The following is a 19,160-nucleotide window of genomic DNA, read 5'->3' as shown; positions in this document are numbered from 1 at the left end:
GTTTTTAACATTTCATTTATAACTTTCATATATATTTGGTACAAACTAGTTCAAAATTGTTCGCATTTGTACCCCTATTAATATTTATCAGTAATGTATTCTTAACAGTTACCTCAACCTTCCTTGGTTAAAATTTGCCTGATATAGCTCATTCTATCCACCATTTTCAACAACACATGACAATTCCATATTCATCTATTCTGATTAAATTACTGATCTAGTTATTCTGCCATTTTTGCTTGGAGTTTCTATATACTTTCTCCTTTCCTAGACTGATAGGGTAACTGCAGTAGCTATCCTGGATCTTTAATTTTTGTGGGGCTGAGAATCAAACCAAGGGCTTTGTGCACGTTAGATAACTGATTTACCACTGGGCTATTCCCCTTGCCCCCAAAATGGAACATTCGTAATCCCATTTAAAAATTCTCAGCTAATCAATTCAGTTACCCTCATTTCCTTTTTTACCCCTTTCTTCCCTCCCTGTCTCTTCTCTCTCATTCTTCCCTCTATTTTGATTTTACTTTATTTACTTTTGTGGTTCTTTGAGACAGGATTCCTCTTTGTAGCCCTGGCTGTCTGGAACTCACTCTGGAGACCCACCTGCCTCTGCCTCCTGAGTGCTGGGATTAAAGGCGTGCACCAAGACACTCACTTTCTCTTTCCTTTAGAAACAAGGTTTCATTTTGCAGCTCAGGCAATCACAGCAATGACAGGTGGAACCCACAGCAGTCATTCGCCTGAGCCTAGCAGAGTGCTGGGATTATAGGTGTGAGCCACAATGCTTACCTGTAACTATTCTCATCTCAATCTTGGGGTGCTTTTAGTGCGAAAAACTCTTGTCTATGTTCCTGCTCTCTAAAACCTTGCTTCAACCTTTCTGTACGCGTTGCAGACCTTGAGTACATTAGGCAATAAAGCAGGCGCTCCACCCTTAAGCTACTCTCTGAAGCTCAGTTTTGCTTTGCATATTAGAACTAGACATTTCATTGCTCTGCATAGCCATTGTCTATCTTGATTTGACTTTTTCTTTCCACATCACTCTTTTTTAAAGAAAGGTTTTTTTTTATGTTATCTCATGTTTTTTTTAAAAATTGCTTTTTATTGAGCTATATATTTTTCTCCCCTTCTACTCTCTTCCATGGTCCCCATGCTCCCAATTTACTCAGGAGATCTTGTCTTTTTCTACTTCTCATGTAGATTAGATCCATGTATGTCTCTCTTAGGGTCTTCATTGTTGTCTAAGTTCTCTGGGATTGTGAACTGTAGGCTGCTTTTTCTTTATGTCTACAAGTCACTTATGAGTGAGAATTTTTATTATTTTTAATTATATGTGTGTTGTGTGTCTATGAGTGTGAATGCAGGGGTGGCCTTGGAAGCCAGGATATGGGATCCTTTTGGTGGATGATGAGGCTGAACTCCAGCCCTCTGCAGAGCAGCAAGCTCTCTTACTGCCGGGCCCTCTCTCCAGTCCCCACCATTAGTTCTTATCTCATTTCTTCTGTGTTCAATTTTTTTTTTCTAAACTGTACTTTTGGAACTATGCTACTGTTTATATTAACTGAAATTAAGGATTAGGGATTAAAATGAAATTCAATTAAACACTGAGCAGCACTAGCACCATTTCAGAGCCTGACAGTCACACACAGTTGGTGGCTGTGCATTGCACAGGCTGCTTCGGAAGTTCCTCCAGCCAGGATCTCCAGAGACAAATGCTCTGTTGCTGTTGGAATGCCTATGCTCTCTTGAATTACTCACTGGTTAGTTGTCTGCCCCAGCCCTGGAGCCTTAAGCGGTCAGTCTGAAGGGTGTTCCCTTGAGTTGGGTTGTTCAAGCAACCTTTGGTTCCTTCTGCTTCTGCCATAATGCAGCAGGCCTAGTATGCCTGGGCCTCTCTCAATGCCTAAATGGAAGATTTACATCTTCTATAGAATCTGGAAAGTCTTCCATTATAATTTCTTCGAATAGTGCCACTTTTTTTTTTTTTTTGGTTTTTCGAGACAGGGTTTCTCTGTGGCTTTGGAGCCTGTCCTGGAACTAGCTCTGTAGACCAGGCTGGTCTCGAACTCACAGAGATCCGCCTGCCTCTGCCTCCCGAATGCTGGGATGAAAGGCGTGCGCCACCACTTTAAATCAATTTTAACATCCTGTCAATCTTGTCCATCACATTAAACTTTATAACTGTCCTACTTTCAGTAACTTTTCCCCATTTTAAGGATTCATTCTCAATTTCCCCAGATAATCCTTCTAGTTTACCAATGTGTGTGTATTTAAAGCTGTTGCTAAATTCAGTCTTTAATCCCAGCACTCGGGAGGCAGAGGCAGGTGGATCTCTGTGAGTTCAAGGCCAGCCTGGTTTATAAGAGCTAGTTCCAGGACAGGCTCCAAAGATACAGAGAAATCCTGTCTTGAAAAACCAAAACCAAAACCAAAACCAAATGAAAAGCTGTTGCTAATTGTTGCATCCAGGTAGAGAGTTTATTTTAGTAACTAAAATCTTAATTTCTGTAAGTTCTACTTGGTTACTTCTCAAGTCTACTTGTTATTTTTAATAGCATTTGATTCTGCAGTTATTTCTTCTTTTTAACTTGTAATCCCCATTTGATGGGTATACCCACTAGGTTCTCCATGTGGTTACTCCATCACTGAGGTTCTGGGGAAGGGCTGTCCAATGCTCTTCTTTGTTGTAGTGCCCTCACTACTCATCGTGAATTACCTCCTGGCATATCAGTAACTTTGTACCACAATGCTTATGTGACATCTGAGGGCTACCTGGGTTATAGGCATATCAAAGAGTCTTGCAATTGCTTCTGCCCAGTATTTCTGAATACTTACTGGATGGTGATTAAGTTTATGTTAATTTTTGCCTCAGTTTAACTCAAACCCAGAATTTATGATGAAAAACATATTCACAGCATACAGGGGGAATCACACACCAGAAAGGCCTATGGTTACAACTCTTGGGAAGACATTTTCTATTGAACCTATAACTCAGACTTCAATACACTTAGCTGTCAACTCACTAGACTGACAAACATATCTTCTCAATTGACTGACATGCATAAAGCATTAGATCTGGCTAGATACTGGTTTCTGTGTCTCAGCTCTAACTTTCCACACTTGTGAAATCTTAACTCCTCGTCAGATCACAAAAAATAATAGCATCCTTAATTTAGGAGACTTCCCATCCCCAAGGGTCCCAAAACAGTTGGCAGCAAGTGTTAAGCTCACAGGCCTCTCATTTAAGTTTTCTGTTTTCACTTTGGTATTGGTTCATGGAAAGCTACTCCTCCTTTGATTCTGCTATGTATTTAATGTTTCGTATAGCAAAAGAACTTTGCAACACCATGGCCTACTTGTCAGAAGTGTTTCTATTGAGTATTAAAAAAAAAAAAAGATTTGTAATCTGGGCATACCTGTAATTCCAGTATAAAATCAACAGTTTAGCCGGGCGGTGGTGGCGCACGCCTTTAATCCCAGCACTTGGGAGGCAGAGGCAGGCGGATCTCTGTGAGTTCGAGGCCAGCCTGGTCTACAAGAGCTAGTTCCAGGACAGGAACCAAAAGCTACAGAGAAACCCTGTCTCGAAAATCAAAAAAAAAAAAAAAAATCAATAGTTTAAGGCCATACAGTGAGTTGGAGTCACCCTGGGCTACGAAAGCACTGCTTTAAACAACAGTAACAACCAACCAAAAGGTGCGGGTGGGGAGAGCAAGGGATGTGGCTCTGTGGTACCCACCACCCTAGAATGTTCAAAGTCTTGGAGTCAATGTTCAGTCAACATCTGACTACTTTAATAAAAAGTAGCCTTAAGTACTTAATTTTAGCATATGTATCTTTTTTCAATAGATAGCTCAAGTTATCTGTATCTAAAATATTTGAAATAGAACTGTGGATGTGGCTTAGGGGAAGAAGACTTGCCTAGCACATCTAAGGCTGGGTTTGAGTACCAGCACAGCAAAAACTAGGGGTAAGAGGAGTGGAGAGAACTTGAGAAGCAGCTTGTTTGTGGTTCCTGTGAGAAGTGATAGAGAACACTACAGGCCCAGGCTACAAGGGAATCTTGGTTATAGCTAAGTATTTACAGTTGTTTCAATAATAAGACCACCTGGTTTGAGTCTAAGACGGGGATACAATCCAATACTTCACAACAGGTTTAAGGATTCATACAAAGTCAGCCAGTAAGATGGCAAAGCTTAGAACTGTCAGCAAACAAACTCCGCTCTAAGAAAGTACTACCATGGTAGAGTCTTTCTTAGAGATTTATTCAGCAGCTTTTGAATGCAGAAATCATTTATAAATTTAAAAAAAGGAATGACTAAATAGGAGGCATATTTAAACAGGACACAACAAATGGTATGCTGGACGACAGGTTCATGCTTTAGACCTCACTGTTCAACACCGCAAATTCAAAACATCATTCCTGGCCCTCAGCAGTCAGTCCCACATGGCAGGTGGTCAGTGCTAGATAGCACTAGCACAGCCTTCCATCACTGCAGAGAAGCAGACAGTACTGCTCTCCGCTGAACTGTGTCATTTTACTGGAGCAGTGGTGATGGAACACTGGCTCCCAGTGCGGCAGGGTTAGACTCTACATCTCTTCTTAGCTTTCTAACTCCTGAGCAGGTTTCTAAACACCCGAGGATCTCATCTGCTCATCTGTGATGGGGGCCAGAGAGAGGAGACAGGAGCATGATTACTGTTCAATAACTGCAGAATATGCAGCCCCTTAATTCCTCCCCAGTCCAATTAAAGCCCTGTGTAGCTACCGAAAGGCTCTTAGAATGAAGATACAGTATTTCTCAGGGATCCAGGAGAATCACTGAATCCAGTGAAAGTACCTTCTCGAAGATTTTACCTTTTTCGTGGGAGGATTGAGAACTTTGTATAAAGAAAAGCTGAAAAATAAACTAAGGGGCTGGAGAGATGGCTCAGAGGTTAGGAGAACTGACTGATGTTCCGGAGGTCCTGAGTTCAATTCCCAGCAACCACATGATGGCTCACACCCATCTATAATGAGATCTGGTGCCCTATATACATAATAAATAAATTAAAAAAAACTAAATAGAACAATTTAGAACTGGAAAAAGTTACAGTTCAATGTTTGCTCCCCGCCCTCATTTACTCTAAAACTGAACCCGAGCGGGAAAAAGCTGGATATAAAAGTATAATTTGAGCTAAATGGGCCAGGTATCTTGGTGGCATCTCCCGCGGGAGGATGATGAAAGAGAGCTACAGGATCAGTATAATTACCCATACATGGAATAGGATCTAGTGCTTATTTAATGGACAAATCCCCAAACAACTCAACAGTTTCCTGACTGACAGAGTTATGTTCTATGTTTACTACTCATTAGACAATCATACACAGTCCTAAGACCCCACATTACTTTATGCCAGGAGTTCTCAACCTATGGATTACGACCCCTTTGGGGGGTCGAATGACCCTTCACAGGGGTCGCCTAATACCACTGGAAATATCAGATACTTACATTATGACTCATAACAGTACAAAAATTACAGTTATGAAGTAGCAATAAAAATAACAACACCACATGAGGAACTGTATCAAAGGGTCACGGCATTAGGAAGGTTGAGAATCACTGCCCTATGCTGCCCTGCCACCTCTAATACAACTCCTTTAAATGTCAACCCCAATGGGATGACCTGGGTAAGTGAGCTGTTTCTGTACTTTTTAAATGCTTTCTAAAAAACTCTATAAACCAAAGACAAAACAAAATCACAAACTGATGGAGAAGGGTCATCTGTCTATTTGACGCGATGCAGCCAGCCACCAGGTCAGACATGCTGAATCTTTCCTGGTAAGACACCCATTATTAGACATGGGTTAATCAAGATGTGAGAGTTAGCCAGTAAGATGCTACATAAAATGGGCCAAGCAGTGTTTAAATGAATACAGTTTGTGTGTTGTTATTTCGGGGCATAAGCTAGCCAGGCAGCCGGCAGGAACGCAGCCCGCGGCTCCTACTACACACAAACCAAGCACATTACACTTTTCTCCACAAGAATATTTCAATTAATGTTATGAATACTGCTGATGGTTAAAGTCTATGATAGCATAATGGGTTAAACATACAGAACACTGACAATTTTGTGTCGATCCCAGTTAGTCTACAGATGCTAGGTTTTTACATGATGAAATCAGATGATAGTCTGTTTGCTTGTAAGTCTGCCTTTATTTATTCTGCATAAGCACAAGAGAATCACTTCCAAATAACCAAATTCTGGTAGGTTAGGTTCTATTTGCTTGCTTGTTTGGTTTTAAAGACAGGGTTTCACTGTGTAGCCTTGGGTGGCCTGTGTGGACCAGGTTGGCCTTGAACACACAGAGATCCATCTGCTCTGCCTCCTGAATTCTAGGGATAAGGGTGTGCTTTATCTCCACCATGCCCAATATAAGTCAACTTCACAGGACTCTAAATGTGAAGGACTTGGGCATAGGCTACAGATAATCAAGTCTCTTGAGGATTTTCCTCAGTGAGTAGGAGGAGTAATACACAATTGTCAAAACAGTAAAAAGCAGAACTTATCCAATTTTATTGTAAAAATGTACTTAAGTGTTCTTTTGAAGAATTCTCCCACAATGAAAATTTAACATAAAACAGCCATTTGTAATATTCTACTTTCTACTAGTTCATATAAATCCTGAATTTACAGGTATTAAATAACATGTCTTTTTTGTTTGACTCTTTGAGATATGAATTTAGATCACAGGCTGCCCATCCTCCAAAGGGCTGGGATTATGAGTGTACACTACCACTCCTGGCTCAAGAAGTGTCTAATATGTCTACTGTAGGACTTAAAATCTGAGAGGATTAAAAACTCAAGAAATAGTTTACTGAAAAATCAAGAGATATATCTTATTTTGCTTAGATACTTAATGAGCAAAAAAGAATTTAGGGTTCCTGGCTTTCTAAACCACTGTTTTGATATCCCTAGGGGTCAAGGACAAGCAAACTGCCCCTGTCCTCAACCACACCTCTAACACCCGTATTGAAACATCAGAACCCAGTGGACATGGTGTGTGCTCCTGGAGCTCCAACCCAAAGCCTATGAATGCTAAGGATTTATCTACCACTGAGCAATGTCCTTGCTCTTTAAGTATACTTTTTTGTACAGATGGTCCCACACTTATGATAATCTAACTTAAGATTTTGCTTCCAAAATGCTGTGATAAGTAGCATTTACTGAGTGAAAAATCGTATTTTGGATTGCACATTTCCTTTGGAGGACACATGGGAGACGCTACTGCAGTGCTGTACAGCAACAACCAGCCGCAGCCCCCACTCCCACATGCTCACAGGGAGACAACCAATAGTCTACAGTGTGTACTGTGTTGCTGAACTATAATATTTGGCAGTTTAAGTTTATTAATGAGCTTTTAATTTATGACATATTTGTCAGCAAGTAACTCCAATGTGACACAGTGAGGAACTTCTATACGTTTTTGAAAGGGCGACTCTGAGCTTTGTTACCTGAATTTCAATCACTATTAGAATCTGTAACACTTGAAAAGACCTTGGACAAGGATCTCTCCAACTAACTGTATGCCATGTACCTTGAGTCTACCTGTGTATCCTACATAGGGTACTCTTCACCATTAAAACACAACAGCTTCTGACACAGTATCTGTACCTACTAGATGACACTCTATTAACCTAGAAGGTTGAAAAGTGCCATTGTCCATGGCAAAGTCCTTCCTCTGTGGAAAGCATGAGTGTCTGCTCTCATTTTGTCTCCCAGACCAAGTTCTGTTGCTCAGGGATATGAACTGACAAGAACTCAGCACCACAACATAAAACAAAGAACTAAATATTTCATAGCAGAAACAAATACAGTGCTAACAATTGAGCTAGATAATATAGCTGACCAAAATAACCTGAGTTAGTTATCTGCAAAAGTCTTCAATTTTAAAGTTAGCTTAAAACGTTTGCTTCTGGGGCTGCTGAGATGGCGTCGTGAGTGAAGGCACTGGCCATCCAGCCTGACAACCTGAGTTCCATACTGGAACCCACATGGTGGGAGAAGAGAACCGGAAGTTGTTAACTGTAAACAGATTACTCACAGCTTGCATTTCTATACAGAAGAAATGGTTCATGGAGCTGAAATTCCAAATCTTTATTCACTGGTTCAACCAGATTGTGCATGTTCAGTCGGTTGACAATGGTAAAACCATGGTAAGGCGAAGCTGACCTTAGATTTAAAGCAAGGGAACACATGTTACCTTTTAATCTATAGAAAAGCTATCTACTACCTTATTTTCTCTCTCTCTCTCTCTCTCTCTCACACACACACACACACAGCCTATATTACCACATCACATGAACAATTAGCGTTTGAAACCATGAACAAAAATACAAGGCTGGAGCTCTAATTCAGTGGCGGAGTGCTTGCCTAGCATGAACAAAGTCCTGGGTTAAGACCTCTAGAAATTAATTAATTAAGTCAGGCCATTTCCCTCTTTGCTCTTAAGTGTTTCTAAGAATTTAATTCCTCAGCATAAAAGCTGAAGTCACCAGGTTCCCCGCCCCTTCACTGCCACTCTGGCTCCATTGGTGTCTCTGCAGGTGTGCTTCCCTCTCCAGACTCACTGAAACTAGACTACTGCCCCCAAACTAGCACCACATCTTCTCTCCAGCAAGCACCCTCTCACCTCCACACCCACCCACTGCTTTCCTATTGGCCATCTTTCTCCCACTGGAATTTAAGCTCACTGTAACTGAGGATCTGTTTCTCTCCCCCATACATGTATACCAAGATTGATATAAGTGAAGAAATACCATTTTTTTTAATACGGTACAAGTATGTCTATGACTCTCATCCATTGCAGCAATCTTTCCTATATTAAATCACTTTTTTGTATGTTTTTCCCGAGTTAGATGGACTTGACGTACACAGTAAGAACACTCTTAGTGTCCTTACCAAGGGGATTCATCAGCAACGCACTCAACACTCTTCAACATAACACAATACAAAAAAAAAAACCAGACATCAGTAATCTTGCTGCTACCACCCTAAGTTTCAGAAAACAAGGGAAGGACCTGCCTCTAAGAGCAAGACCTGTAGGCATCTAGAAAGACAAGTGTCCCCATGACTGTCATATCCTGTGGTCTGTCTTTTAAGCATCTAAGTTGTCAAACAAGGTAATATTGGAAACTATTGCAAATCAACAATTTAAAGAATTTTCAGAAGCTTAAAGTAAAATATATACAAGTATGAATAACCCAGGCATTCTAAAGAACCCTCAAACTAAAATAGATACAATAAAGACTATATAACCCAGGAGTTGGGAAAGAATTGAGAAAGGGGCAGAACCAGTCACAGAAGACAAATTTTCATTAGAAACTTACTATTAGCAAGACTGATATCTCAATTACTATCACTAATGTATTATGTCCAGTGACATTCATATGTTCATATTCTTAATATGGGATAGTTAATAATTGGAAAAGGCTTTCTATCCTGAGATAATTTTGTCAGGCTCTGAGAAGAGAAGCAGCTAGGATAGGATTGCACAGCCTGAACGGTTGAAACTTGGAAGAAAATGAACAGGAAGGCTCTAGAGACAAATACACACTAGAAATGGACCATGTTACATGAGACTGCTCACTATTCAAGTGAAACAGAAACATGCTTTAAAAACTTACCTTCGATATACAAATAGGGTCCCTTCTATATCAGTCTTCTCCTGTAACAGATAATAATTGTTAGTTTCATAATAATAATAATAATAATAATAATAATAATAATAATTCAATGCCAAATGGTGTCAGTGGAAAAGAAATGCTTTAAGGCCAACTTGTTTTATTTATTGTGAAATCTATTGTGTGTGTGTAACTAGTAGAGGTCAGCAGTCACCCTCAGGAGCGTGTTCTTTTGAGTCAGGGTCTCTCCTGGCCAGAAGTCGGGTAATTAAGCTAGGCCTGTTGGTCAGTGACCCCCAGGGAACCACCTGCCTCCACTTCCCCAGTGTTGGATTGCTTTGTTTTTAAAGACAAGGTTTCTCTGTGTAGCTTTGGAGCCTGATGTCTTGGCACTCACTCTGTAGACCATGCTGGCCTCGAACTCACAGAGATTCACCAGCCTTCCAAGTGCTGGGATTAAAGGTGTGTGCCACCGCACCTGGCACCCAGTGTTGGATGTTACTACACCCAGCTATTTATGTGGGCACCTCAGGTTCCTTAATTGTGTAACCATTCAACTCTGTAGGTATTTATATAAGTGCTGCAATGTCCAATTCAAAATGTCTACAACTGTAGCATTTTTCTATTTTAACCACTAAGGAACATTAAAAAACAAAACAAAACACAGAATTAGTTTTATTTTTATGTATTACTTTTTTAAATTAAAAAATGTGCCTGCATGTTTTGCCAGCATGTATGTCTGTGCACCATAAGTGTGCCTGGATCTCACAGAGGATAGAAGAGGGTATTGGATCCCTTGGAACTGGACTTACAGATAGATATGAGTCACCATGTGGACGCTGAGAATTGAACCCAGGTCCTCTGGAAGAGGACTAGTACTCTTAGCAGCTACTGAGCCATTCCTTTAGCCCCAGCTTTAATTTTGGAAAAGCCAAAACCTTCCAACTAGGTATCTTAATAGGGAGTTGAGGTACTTTATGTTGCAACTTTAAAAATAAAACAAACAAGCCCCATCAAACTTTAACAGTCTATCAAAGTTAACAGAAAAAGAAAGTAAATTGATACAAGGGCTGAACTGCGAGCCTGGTGCTGATGCTGGATAGCAGCACGAGCTGAGCCAAATCCCCAGCCCTCCGAGCATTTTCTTAGACGCTACTTTGTTTCATCTCTGGAGAATCTTTTCATTAGTAACAAATTTTGTAGTTCCTTAAGGACTACTACTATACACAATTCATTATTTTTCAAGCTTGGATAAGCATCCGGGCTAGAAACCATTCTCTGAGTTAGGCAGTTCCGGCAGGTTTTAAACACCCGAAAATGTAACTAAGACATTGTAACTTATGCAGCCTAATGGCAGAGGCACAGGGCTCGCTTGGCATCTTGAGGCCCTGGGTTTGATCTTCCACTGCAAGAAGTAAACAAGAGCACGGCAAGCCAGTAGTGCTCTTTCACTTGTGACAGTGGCATAGTCAAGTTTTAGGCACAGGCGTAGTGCTTTTATTTTTTGTCTAAAACCAAAAAATCCTATCAGTTCGTAGTTCATGACCTACATTGGATCTTAAGATTTTAAATGTAACCAAAAAATTATAAAAAAATAAGGTTAGTTATATCAAATTTGTTAGGAAAAAATTAAAAATAAATAAAAATCTGTTTTTTGTACATGTCTTCTATGTCACTATGAAACTTTTCCTTCTTGAGGCCTTTTCTTGTCTTCAAAAGTGTTCTCATTAGAAGAAAATGGCAGTAGTTGTTCCAAAGTAAAAGTAAACTTGCCTCCCAAAATACATCGGGGCAAAATTACAACTCATCCTAAAATATGAGAAAAGATGACGGCGAGTGCACTGTGTTAGGATCCAAATAAACAGCAGCTTAGTTTTCCTTCCTTATCCTCCTTTCTTTTTCTTTCAGTTTTTCAAGACAGGGAACTAGCTCTTGTAGACCAGGCTGGCTGGCCTCGAACTCGGAGATCCGCATGCGCCACCACTGCCCAGCACAGCTTAGTTTTCAATTTCATTTTTATACAACTCCATGGTTAAAATCCTCAAGTGTTGTAAGCCTTTGTGAACAACTAACAGTAACAGATAATTTGCCACTTCAAATTCTCTGCCTTAGCCTGCAGTCCTGATTACACACACACACACACACACACACACACACACACACACACACACACACACAGAGAGAGAGAGAGAGAGAGAGAGAGAGAGAGAGCGAGCGCAAACAGAGAAAAATGACCCAAACCACTTCAAACTAAGACACTGTTTAACACAGGTATACCAGTAAAGCGGTTTGTAATTTCATCCTTCGGGGCTTCCTACATCCCTTTCTCTTCCAGAAGGAGGAGGAAAATGATTATGGAAACTTCTGAGGTAACTTCCACAAATGACAATAAATTTCCACAAAATTACATCTATGTATCAGTATCACACTGAAGAAAAGCTATGACAATCCTTCAGAGTTTTGTTAGTTTAAGGACCTCAATACTTGGTGAAGTGTGAATTCCAATCACTGATGAATTCTAGCCAACCCACGGTTACCCACAGAAAGTGTGAAGCTTTTACAGCTGAACGAGTTAATTAGGAAGAGTCGAGCACAAAAATGGGCAACCACGTGAACTAAGCGACCAAAGGTGCTTCAAGTTGAGGCTAGCCGGTCTGTGAATGGGCACCGTAACTTTCTGGAAGGCCGTCGCCACTCACAATATTCAAAAAGTACTCAGACGTGAGCCATCGAAGATGGTTGTCACTGCTCTCTTTCCCTGCAAAAGGTCTCCAAGGAATCCAATTCTTACCGTAGTAGCCCTTTTCCTAACTCCCTTGAAACCGTTCCCCAAAATCTGGAGATACACAGTAGTTCCATTAAAGCTGTACTAACTCTTGAAACTGACTTTTAAGTTTCAAATCCAAATCACCTTACTTCGGTAGGTTGGGGGAGAGGGGTGGATCTTGTAATTAAATACACGTAATTTATCTACTAGTTCTCGAAGTCTCAAACTCAGGTTTTCAGTCACTTTTTAAATAACCCCACTTGTCTCATATCTTTCCAAAGCAACCCGTAAAGAAGGTAAATTACTCAAGCACCGAGAACCGACCCCGAAGGGCTGATCCTGCCTCATTCCTCCCCTCCATCTGATTTTCCCTGCTGTGTCTCTGGCCTACTTCTTCCGCTTCTTTCTTCCAATCCCGAGTGTCCCCGTCACCCCTTTGGCTCTGGCCGGACCCTTCAGTGAGGTTCTGGCCTCGCCTTGGCGGTCCTAGTCTCTTGCTTCACTCCCCGCCCCCAATCCTAAACTGCCTGCGCGGCCCCTTTAAGAGGCGGCAGCGGCCAGGTTGGCACCTCCGCGGCTGGGCCTCACTCACCCACTGGTTGGCTTTAGGGCAGAAAGTGTACAGAGCGACCTGGCCCGTGAGGTCTGCGATGCTGGTGATGTAGGGGTCGTGCTGCTTCAAGGCCGCCAGACTCATCTCCTGCCCAGCTCGACTCAACGACTCCATCTTGACTCGCGGAGCCGAGCCCCTCCGGCGGGGGCGGACTCGAGGACAGGAAAGTGCCATCCAGGCAAAGTTCCCCCAGCTCCGTCGGTGCCTCACTTCCGCCTTTCGGCCTGGCCTTATGGAGGGTGGTACTTCAGCTATTCTGCTCCGCCGCTCCCACTCCCCGAAAGCCTGGTTCCGATCTCCTTAGGTCCGCATCGGCCGGAAGGTGCTGCGGCTGCGGCTGCGCCGTGACGAGGTTGTTGTCCCGGGTCCTCTCTCACCTGGCGGGATCTGAGCTCATTCCACTAGCGCTCCCGGCTCCGGCCGGCTGGGAGCAACATCAGCCCGGAGGCTGTCGCGGGTTCGGGCGCAGAATCGAAATGGTGCTGTGGAAATGAGCTCTCCATGGACCGTTTAGAAAACTCAGAACAAATGAGAAAGTGTGCTCGTGTGTGTGTGTGTGTGTGTGTGTGTGTGTGTGTGTGTGTGTGTGTGTGTAAGTAACTTCAGACTGCGCCTCCACGGTTAACAATTTTGGAAAGAAATATTTCAAGGCAGCTAAACTAGCTGGCTTAGAACCACGCAGGCTCCCAGGACTCATTTCCCCCCCCCTTTGTTCGTATTTTTTCTCATCTTAGTCCCAGGTAAATATTTCTATCGTTCTAGATGATAAAAACGGCAGTATTTTATAAGATCTCTTAACCAAACGAGCAGCAAACCGGGCGGTGATAACCTGGTGGTAGCGCACACCTTTAATTCCAGCATAGGGAAGGCAGGGACAGGAGGAGCCCTGTGAGTTTAAGGCCACGTAGGTTCACAGTTACGTAGAAAAACCCTGTATCAAAGCCACCAAACAAAACAAACCCCAAATATTTATTGGGCATCTTAAGGAGTTAGGTACTACTAAAAAGTAAACAGCACCCAGTCTCTTTTCACTGAGTTGCTTTAAAAACCGTTTTCCTTATTGAAGACCGAATTGAGCATTTTTTTTAAAGAACAAACTCTACATTGTCATCAAAACAACACATATTGCTTATGGTTTTACCTCCCAAGATCATTTACTAATGGAAGGACAACTGCATTCTGTACAGAATCATGTGTGAAGCAAGTCCAAACACAGGGAACAGAACGTACCTATGATGCATTCTGTACAGAATCCTGTGTGAAGCAAGTCCAAACACAGGGAACGGAACGTGCCTATGATGCATTCACTCTCCTCTCTCGAACACTCTAGTTGAATTTATAGAGTAGTGGCCAGTTCTGAGCTTCCAACTCTGTTTTCGCTCTGGGAGAAGCTGAAAGCAAGCAAATAACCCCCTTACGCTTCTCTTTGAATTCCAAAGAGTGGAGCCCTTAATCCCATTTGAGCCAGAAAAGCTTTGAGGAGGTTATGTCTGAACTGCTGCTTTGGGTGAATAGGTGGTCCCTGGGAAAGCAAAACAAGGGTTGAGATTTGCTTCACAGCCCAGTGGTGAGAGGGAACCTACCATAACTGATGATTTAATTCGGACTCCAGAGGAAGAAGTCAGTGGCTCAAAGTTTTCACCAGTCAAGAGGATTCTGGCATTAGAATCTCTAGGAGCCTTTACTCCACATCTGGGTCCTTTCTTTCACTCAGTGGTGGAGGGCAGGAGCCCCATTACTTTCTGTGTCTTCCGTTCCTCTCTACCCTAACTTTAATGTTATTGTTTAAATTTTTTATTTATCTATGTGTATATGTGTCTGTAAGTTTATGTTACATTCGTGCACGGAACTGCCTATGGAAGTCAGAGAGGGTGTTGTTGGAACCCTTGGAGCTTGAGTTATAGGTATTTGTGGGTCTCTGGACCTGGATCATGGCATCTGAACTCAGCTCCTCATTGTTGAGCAGCAAGTGCTCTTAATTAACAGTGGAGCCATCTACATAATCTTAAATTAGGTTCTAAATTCAGAGACACACTTGATAACTGTCTTTAGCTTTCTTTTTCTTATGTAGATATTCTAAAATAATCCAAAATGTTTCCTTTTGTTATGAAACATTGCCCCCGATGCACTATTGTGCCATTGCTGTCTTAAACTTGGAGCAGCTATGATTACCTAGAAACCCCTCAGGAGGCTGGGCCCATTAACACATGCCCTTGGGGAGAAGGGCGGGCTCACAAGTGGCCACAAGACCACCTGGGAGGCCTGGCAGAAGCCCAAGGGAGGAGCTTCTGTGGATCATCCTTCATCACTTTACCTGTGAGTTAGCAAGCTAGAACTGGGGAGAAGCCCTTTCTCCAGTCTGTTGTTTGTGCCCTGGAGTGGGCAAATACTTGTTCACATGGTCCCAGGAAAAAGCTAATGCACACTGGTTAATCCACTCTTTTGGATTAAGGGTAGACTTGTGATGCAGACCAAACTTTTATATTTTGGAATAGAAAATTCTCTTCAAAATGCTTTGTTTTCAAGACAAGGTCTTGCTGTATAGCCCAAGCTAGCATGAAACTCGCCAATTAGGCTAGGCTGGCTGCTAGGTGACCTCCAGGGAGCCTCCTGTCTATGTCTCCCCAGAGCTGACATTTTTGTATGAGTTCTGGGGCTAGAACATAGGTCATTATGAATGTAGGTTTTTATTGAGCTCTCTCTCCAGCCCTGTTATTATTATTTTGCAACTAGTCTGGTCTTGAACTTATTATATATTCGATTGATCTCGAACTCCCAAACTTGTGATCTTCCTCTCTCAGCCTCTGAATGGTGAGCTTTCAGAGTTGTGCCTCCATACATGGCTTCAATAATTAAAAATAAGTAAGCCGAGTGGTGGTTGCACAAGCCTTTGGATTTCAACACTTGGGAGGCAGAGGCAGGCAGATCTCAGTGAGTTCAAGGCCAGCCTGGTTTACAAAGTGAGTTCCAGGACAGCAAGAGCTACATAGAGAAACCCTGTCTCGAAAAACCAAAAAATAAAAAAATTAATAAAAAATAATTTAGTAAAGAAAATCTGAGAGGCAGTAGTCAGTCCCGCCTCTCCTCCATTCCTAGCTGCTTTGTGGCAAACATGAACCTTTCCTGTGATGTTCAGTGCTCAGTGTCAGGGCTTTTTGTCACAGCAGCCAGAAGTGACATCAGGATCTTGCCATTTAAGTGCCAGGCTTAAGGGAGTGCGCCTCCACGGCCCTGGACCTTGGCATTTACAATTGTGGGGCTAAGCTGGGTGTAGCGGTGTGCAGCCGTAATTCTTGCTACTCAGAATTCTGAGACAGAGCCACTCATGGTGGCTCCTGACTTACATCCTAGCATTTGGGAGGCAGAGGCAGGCAGATCTCTGTGACTCTGAGGCCAGCCTGGTCGACATATGGTAAAATATAGGGTCTACCATAAAGAACGCTGGAATACCAATCATATAGGTTGAGCACTATCTTTTAGTTCCAAATCTAACAGCTGTATAACTGTGCTAATGAGTTACAGCTATCTCAGCTCCCCAGTGTAAAATCTGTAAAATCTGAAGGCCTAAAGGCCTGGAGATACTGCTGCAGTCAATGAGCTTCTTCATAGGATCACACTCTTGCTTTCCCTCCTCCCCTCAACCCTCACTAGCCCCTGTCTCCACCTCTGTCACTTCTTTTCTTACTGTTTTTCTTTCTGTGTTTCTCCTCTGTGTCCTCCATCATATGTGTTCATGTATGTGGTGAAAGACCTGGATAAATCCAGACCCCTCTAGCAGGAAAAAATAGAGCTAAAAATAGAGCCAAAAATCTAAGCAGGGAGAGAAGATTCAGAAATCTACGATTAGCCGGTTCAATTTTAGGAACTAGCTGAAGACAAAGTTAGATTGTAATCTTGAGTATAATCTTGAGAAACAGGGAGTTGCCCCCTTGTGATCATCACTGGTATTTTCGGAATTTTCTGTGACAACCTTCCCTACCCCTTTCGGATTACTGGGCTGTGGTTTCTTCCTTTAAAAACCCCTTCTCCAGGTCACTCGGGGTCACTGTGTGGCTTATGAGTCTCAGCCCCAGTGCACTGGTACCTGTCAAATAAACCTCATGTAATTGTAGCAAGGACGGTTTCTCGTGGGTTACCAGGGGCGGGGGGGTCGTGTTATCCTGAGACTTGAGTGAGAGTCTCCCCACACTGGGGGTCTTCCAGTGGCAAGTGGATATGCATGCTTGCACAGGTGGGGGCCAGAGTGGAAGTCAGAAGTCTCCCTCAGTTGCTCACTAACTTTTTTTTTTTTGAGACAGGGTCTCTCAGTGAACCTTGAGCTCCCTTATTTGACTAGACTGTATGTCCACTGAACCCCAGGGATCCCCCTCTCTTCCCATGCCCAGTGCTGCCTTGCTGATCTTTCTTATGTGGATTCTGAGGGTTGAACTGGGATCTTTAGGCTTGTATGGCAAACACTGAGCCATCCTTCTAGGCTTCTCCACCCTCTCTTTTAGGCAGGTCTCCATATGTAGTTCAAGTTGGCCTGGAACTTGCTATGTAGCCCAGGGTAGTTATAAACCCTTACTCCTCCTGCTTCTGAGTACTGGGAGCAAAGTTGAATATCACCACACGTACATGTTCACTATCTGTGACAAAAATATGAGAGAAGACATAGTAATTTTAACTTATCTTGATGCCTGATTTACTTGTATTTATGTATTTTTAGCTTAATGCTTTCTAAAAGCAAACATACTGTTTTTAATATAGTTGAGCATAGCCCTCAGCCCCTTTTCAATACAATTTCTCCACTGTTATGTCCAGATTGTGGGGACCCCCAAAAGACCACCATGGAGACCGAATCCCATATGTAAAAACAAAGAGCGAGCCTTTATTCAAGCTCGAGCTTGGACTCTCTGTCCAAAGCGGCGATTGAGAGCAGAGTATCCAGCCCAAGTGGGTTTTTTTTTTTTTAAATCATAGTAGAGGTTAGGGTGAGGGGATTTCCAGGGTTCAGGACCCTGACTGGCTGACATTTTTCTAGGGGTCTTAAAGGGGAATAGGTGAGTCCTGAGCTCGGGAAGTCTGGCGATCTTATCTAATCTTTTCTAATGGTTGGAATGTCACGTACTTCCCTTTAGAAGCTGGCCCTCCTTGAGTGGCGTCAGTTTAAGGCTTTTCCTGGAACCCGGCACTGCCCACCAGTAAACTGAGACACTCGGGCCTACTTTTTAGCTGGTTTCTAGCAGGCTTGCCTTGATAACTGTGTGGCCTGGGCCCCACACCCACGTGGTTTTTCTTCTTCTTTTCCCTTTATCATCCCGGTCCCCCTGCTTAGAATTTTTTAAGGTTTATTCGAGAAGTCTCTGTTTATTTCTGTTTTCATTTTTGAGAATTGAAAGCTTACTTTCCCAAGGTCATATCTGATTCATCTGCTGAGTTGGAATTAGTGTCTTTTAGCTCCGGTGTCCAGGTAGGTCGTGTGTCTTGCTACTAATCTGCATGGCTCACGCTTGAATTACACTGGCTAGTGTGAGTGAAACCTGTTACCTCCACACTGTGCCCATCACTGATACCAGTTCCTCTGCTATCCACGAGGCTACAAGCTTTTCGAGAGGTTCACAATTCGGTCCTTACTGGATACTTAAGAGGCATTCTTTTATTTCCTTTAAAGGTCTTGGCTTTTGTATTTTAAAATGTCATATAGGAGTGGTTTTGTTTTTAATACCAGGTTCCCCATAGTTGCTTAGGATACGATCATGATCTCACCTCAGCTTCTAAGGCATCTGGAACTAAAGGCATGGCCACCATGCCTAGTTTAGACCAGTGCTTGCTTGCTTGCTTTTTTTTAATGCTCAAAGTGTTTTCTAGAATTAGAGTTCAGTATGTGAACTGGTCTAGACTGTGGATTCTGGAGCAGAAAGACATGTTTTGAGACTGGGGAGACAGTTTGATCAGTCAAGTATGTGTCTTGAATACATGAGGATCTGAGTTCCATCTCAGAACTTGAGTTAAACACATATACAAACAAACAAACACCCGTGAGTCTGGTGACTCGTGCTTATAATCCCAGTTAGGGAGGCAGAGGTAAGTAGATTCCTGGGGCTAGCTGTCTAGGTAAGCTCCAGGCCAGCAAAGA

The 19,160-nt window shown here is 42.5% G+C and overlaps 1 protein-coding gene across 2 annotated transcripts in view; it reads right to left on the bottom strand.

Annotated features, from left to right (window-relative positions):
* The window catches only part of Dcp1a (decapping mRNA 1A), a 48,990-nt gene extending 35,566 nt beyond the window's left edge, over positions 1-13,424 (bottom strand). Inside the window, exons 1-3 of one of the 2 annotated variants that reach the window (XM_075988930.1) lie at positions 13,022-13,424; positions 9,666-9,706; positions 8,084-8,211 (exon numbers count right to left, since the gene is read on the bottom strand). In XM_075988930.1, the coding sequence (XP_075845045.1) occupies positions 8,084-8,211; positions 9,666-9,706; positions 13,022-13,216 (364 nt within the window). In that variant the 5' untranslated portion in view covers positions 13,217-13,424. The remainder of the gene's footprint in view (positions 1-8,083; positions 8,212-9,665; positions 9,707-13,021) is intronic. The other variant, XM_075988931.1, reaches the window with a different exon arrangement.
* Between the last annotated feature and the right edge of the window lie 5,736 nt (positions 13,425-19,160).

This window comes from Microtus pennsylvanicus, chromosome 10, assembly GCF_037038515.1.
Source record: "Microtus pennsylvanicus isolate mMicPen1 chromosome 10, mMicPen1.hap1, whole genome shotgun sequence".
Taxonomy (NCBI): Eukaryota; Metazoa; Chordata; class Mammalia; order Rodentia; family Cricetidae; genus Microtus; species Microtus pennsylvanicus.
This window is presented reverse-complemented; position numbering and strand designations above follow the sequence as displayed.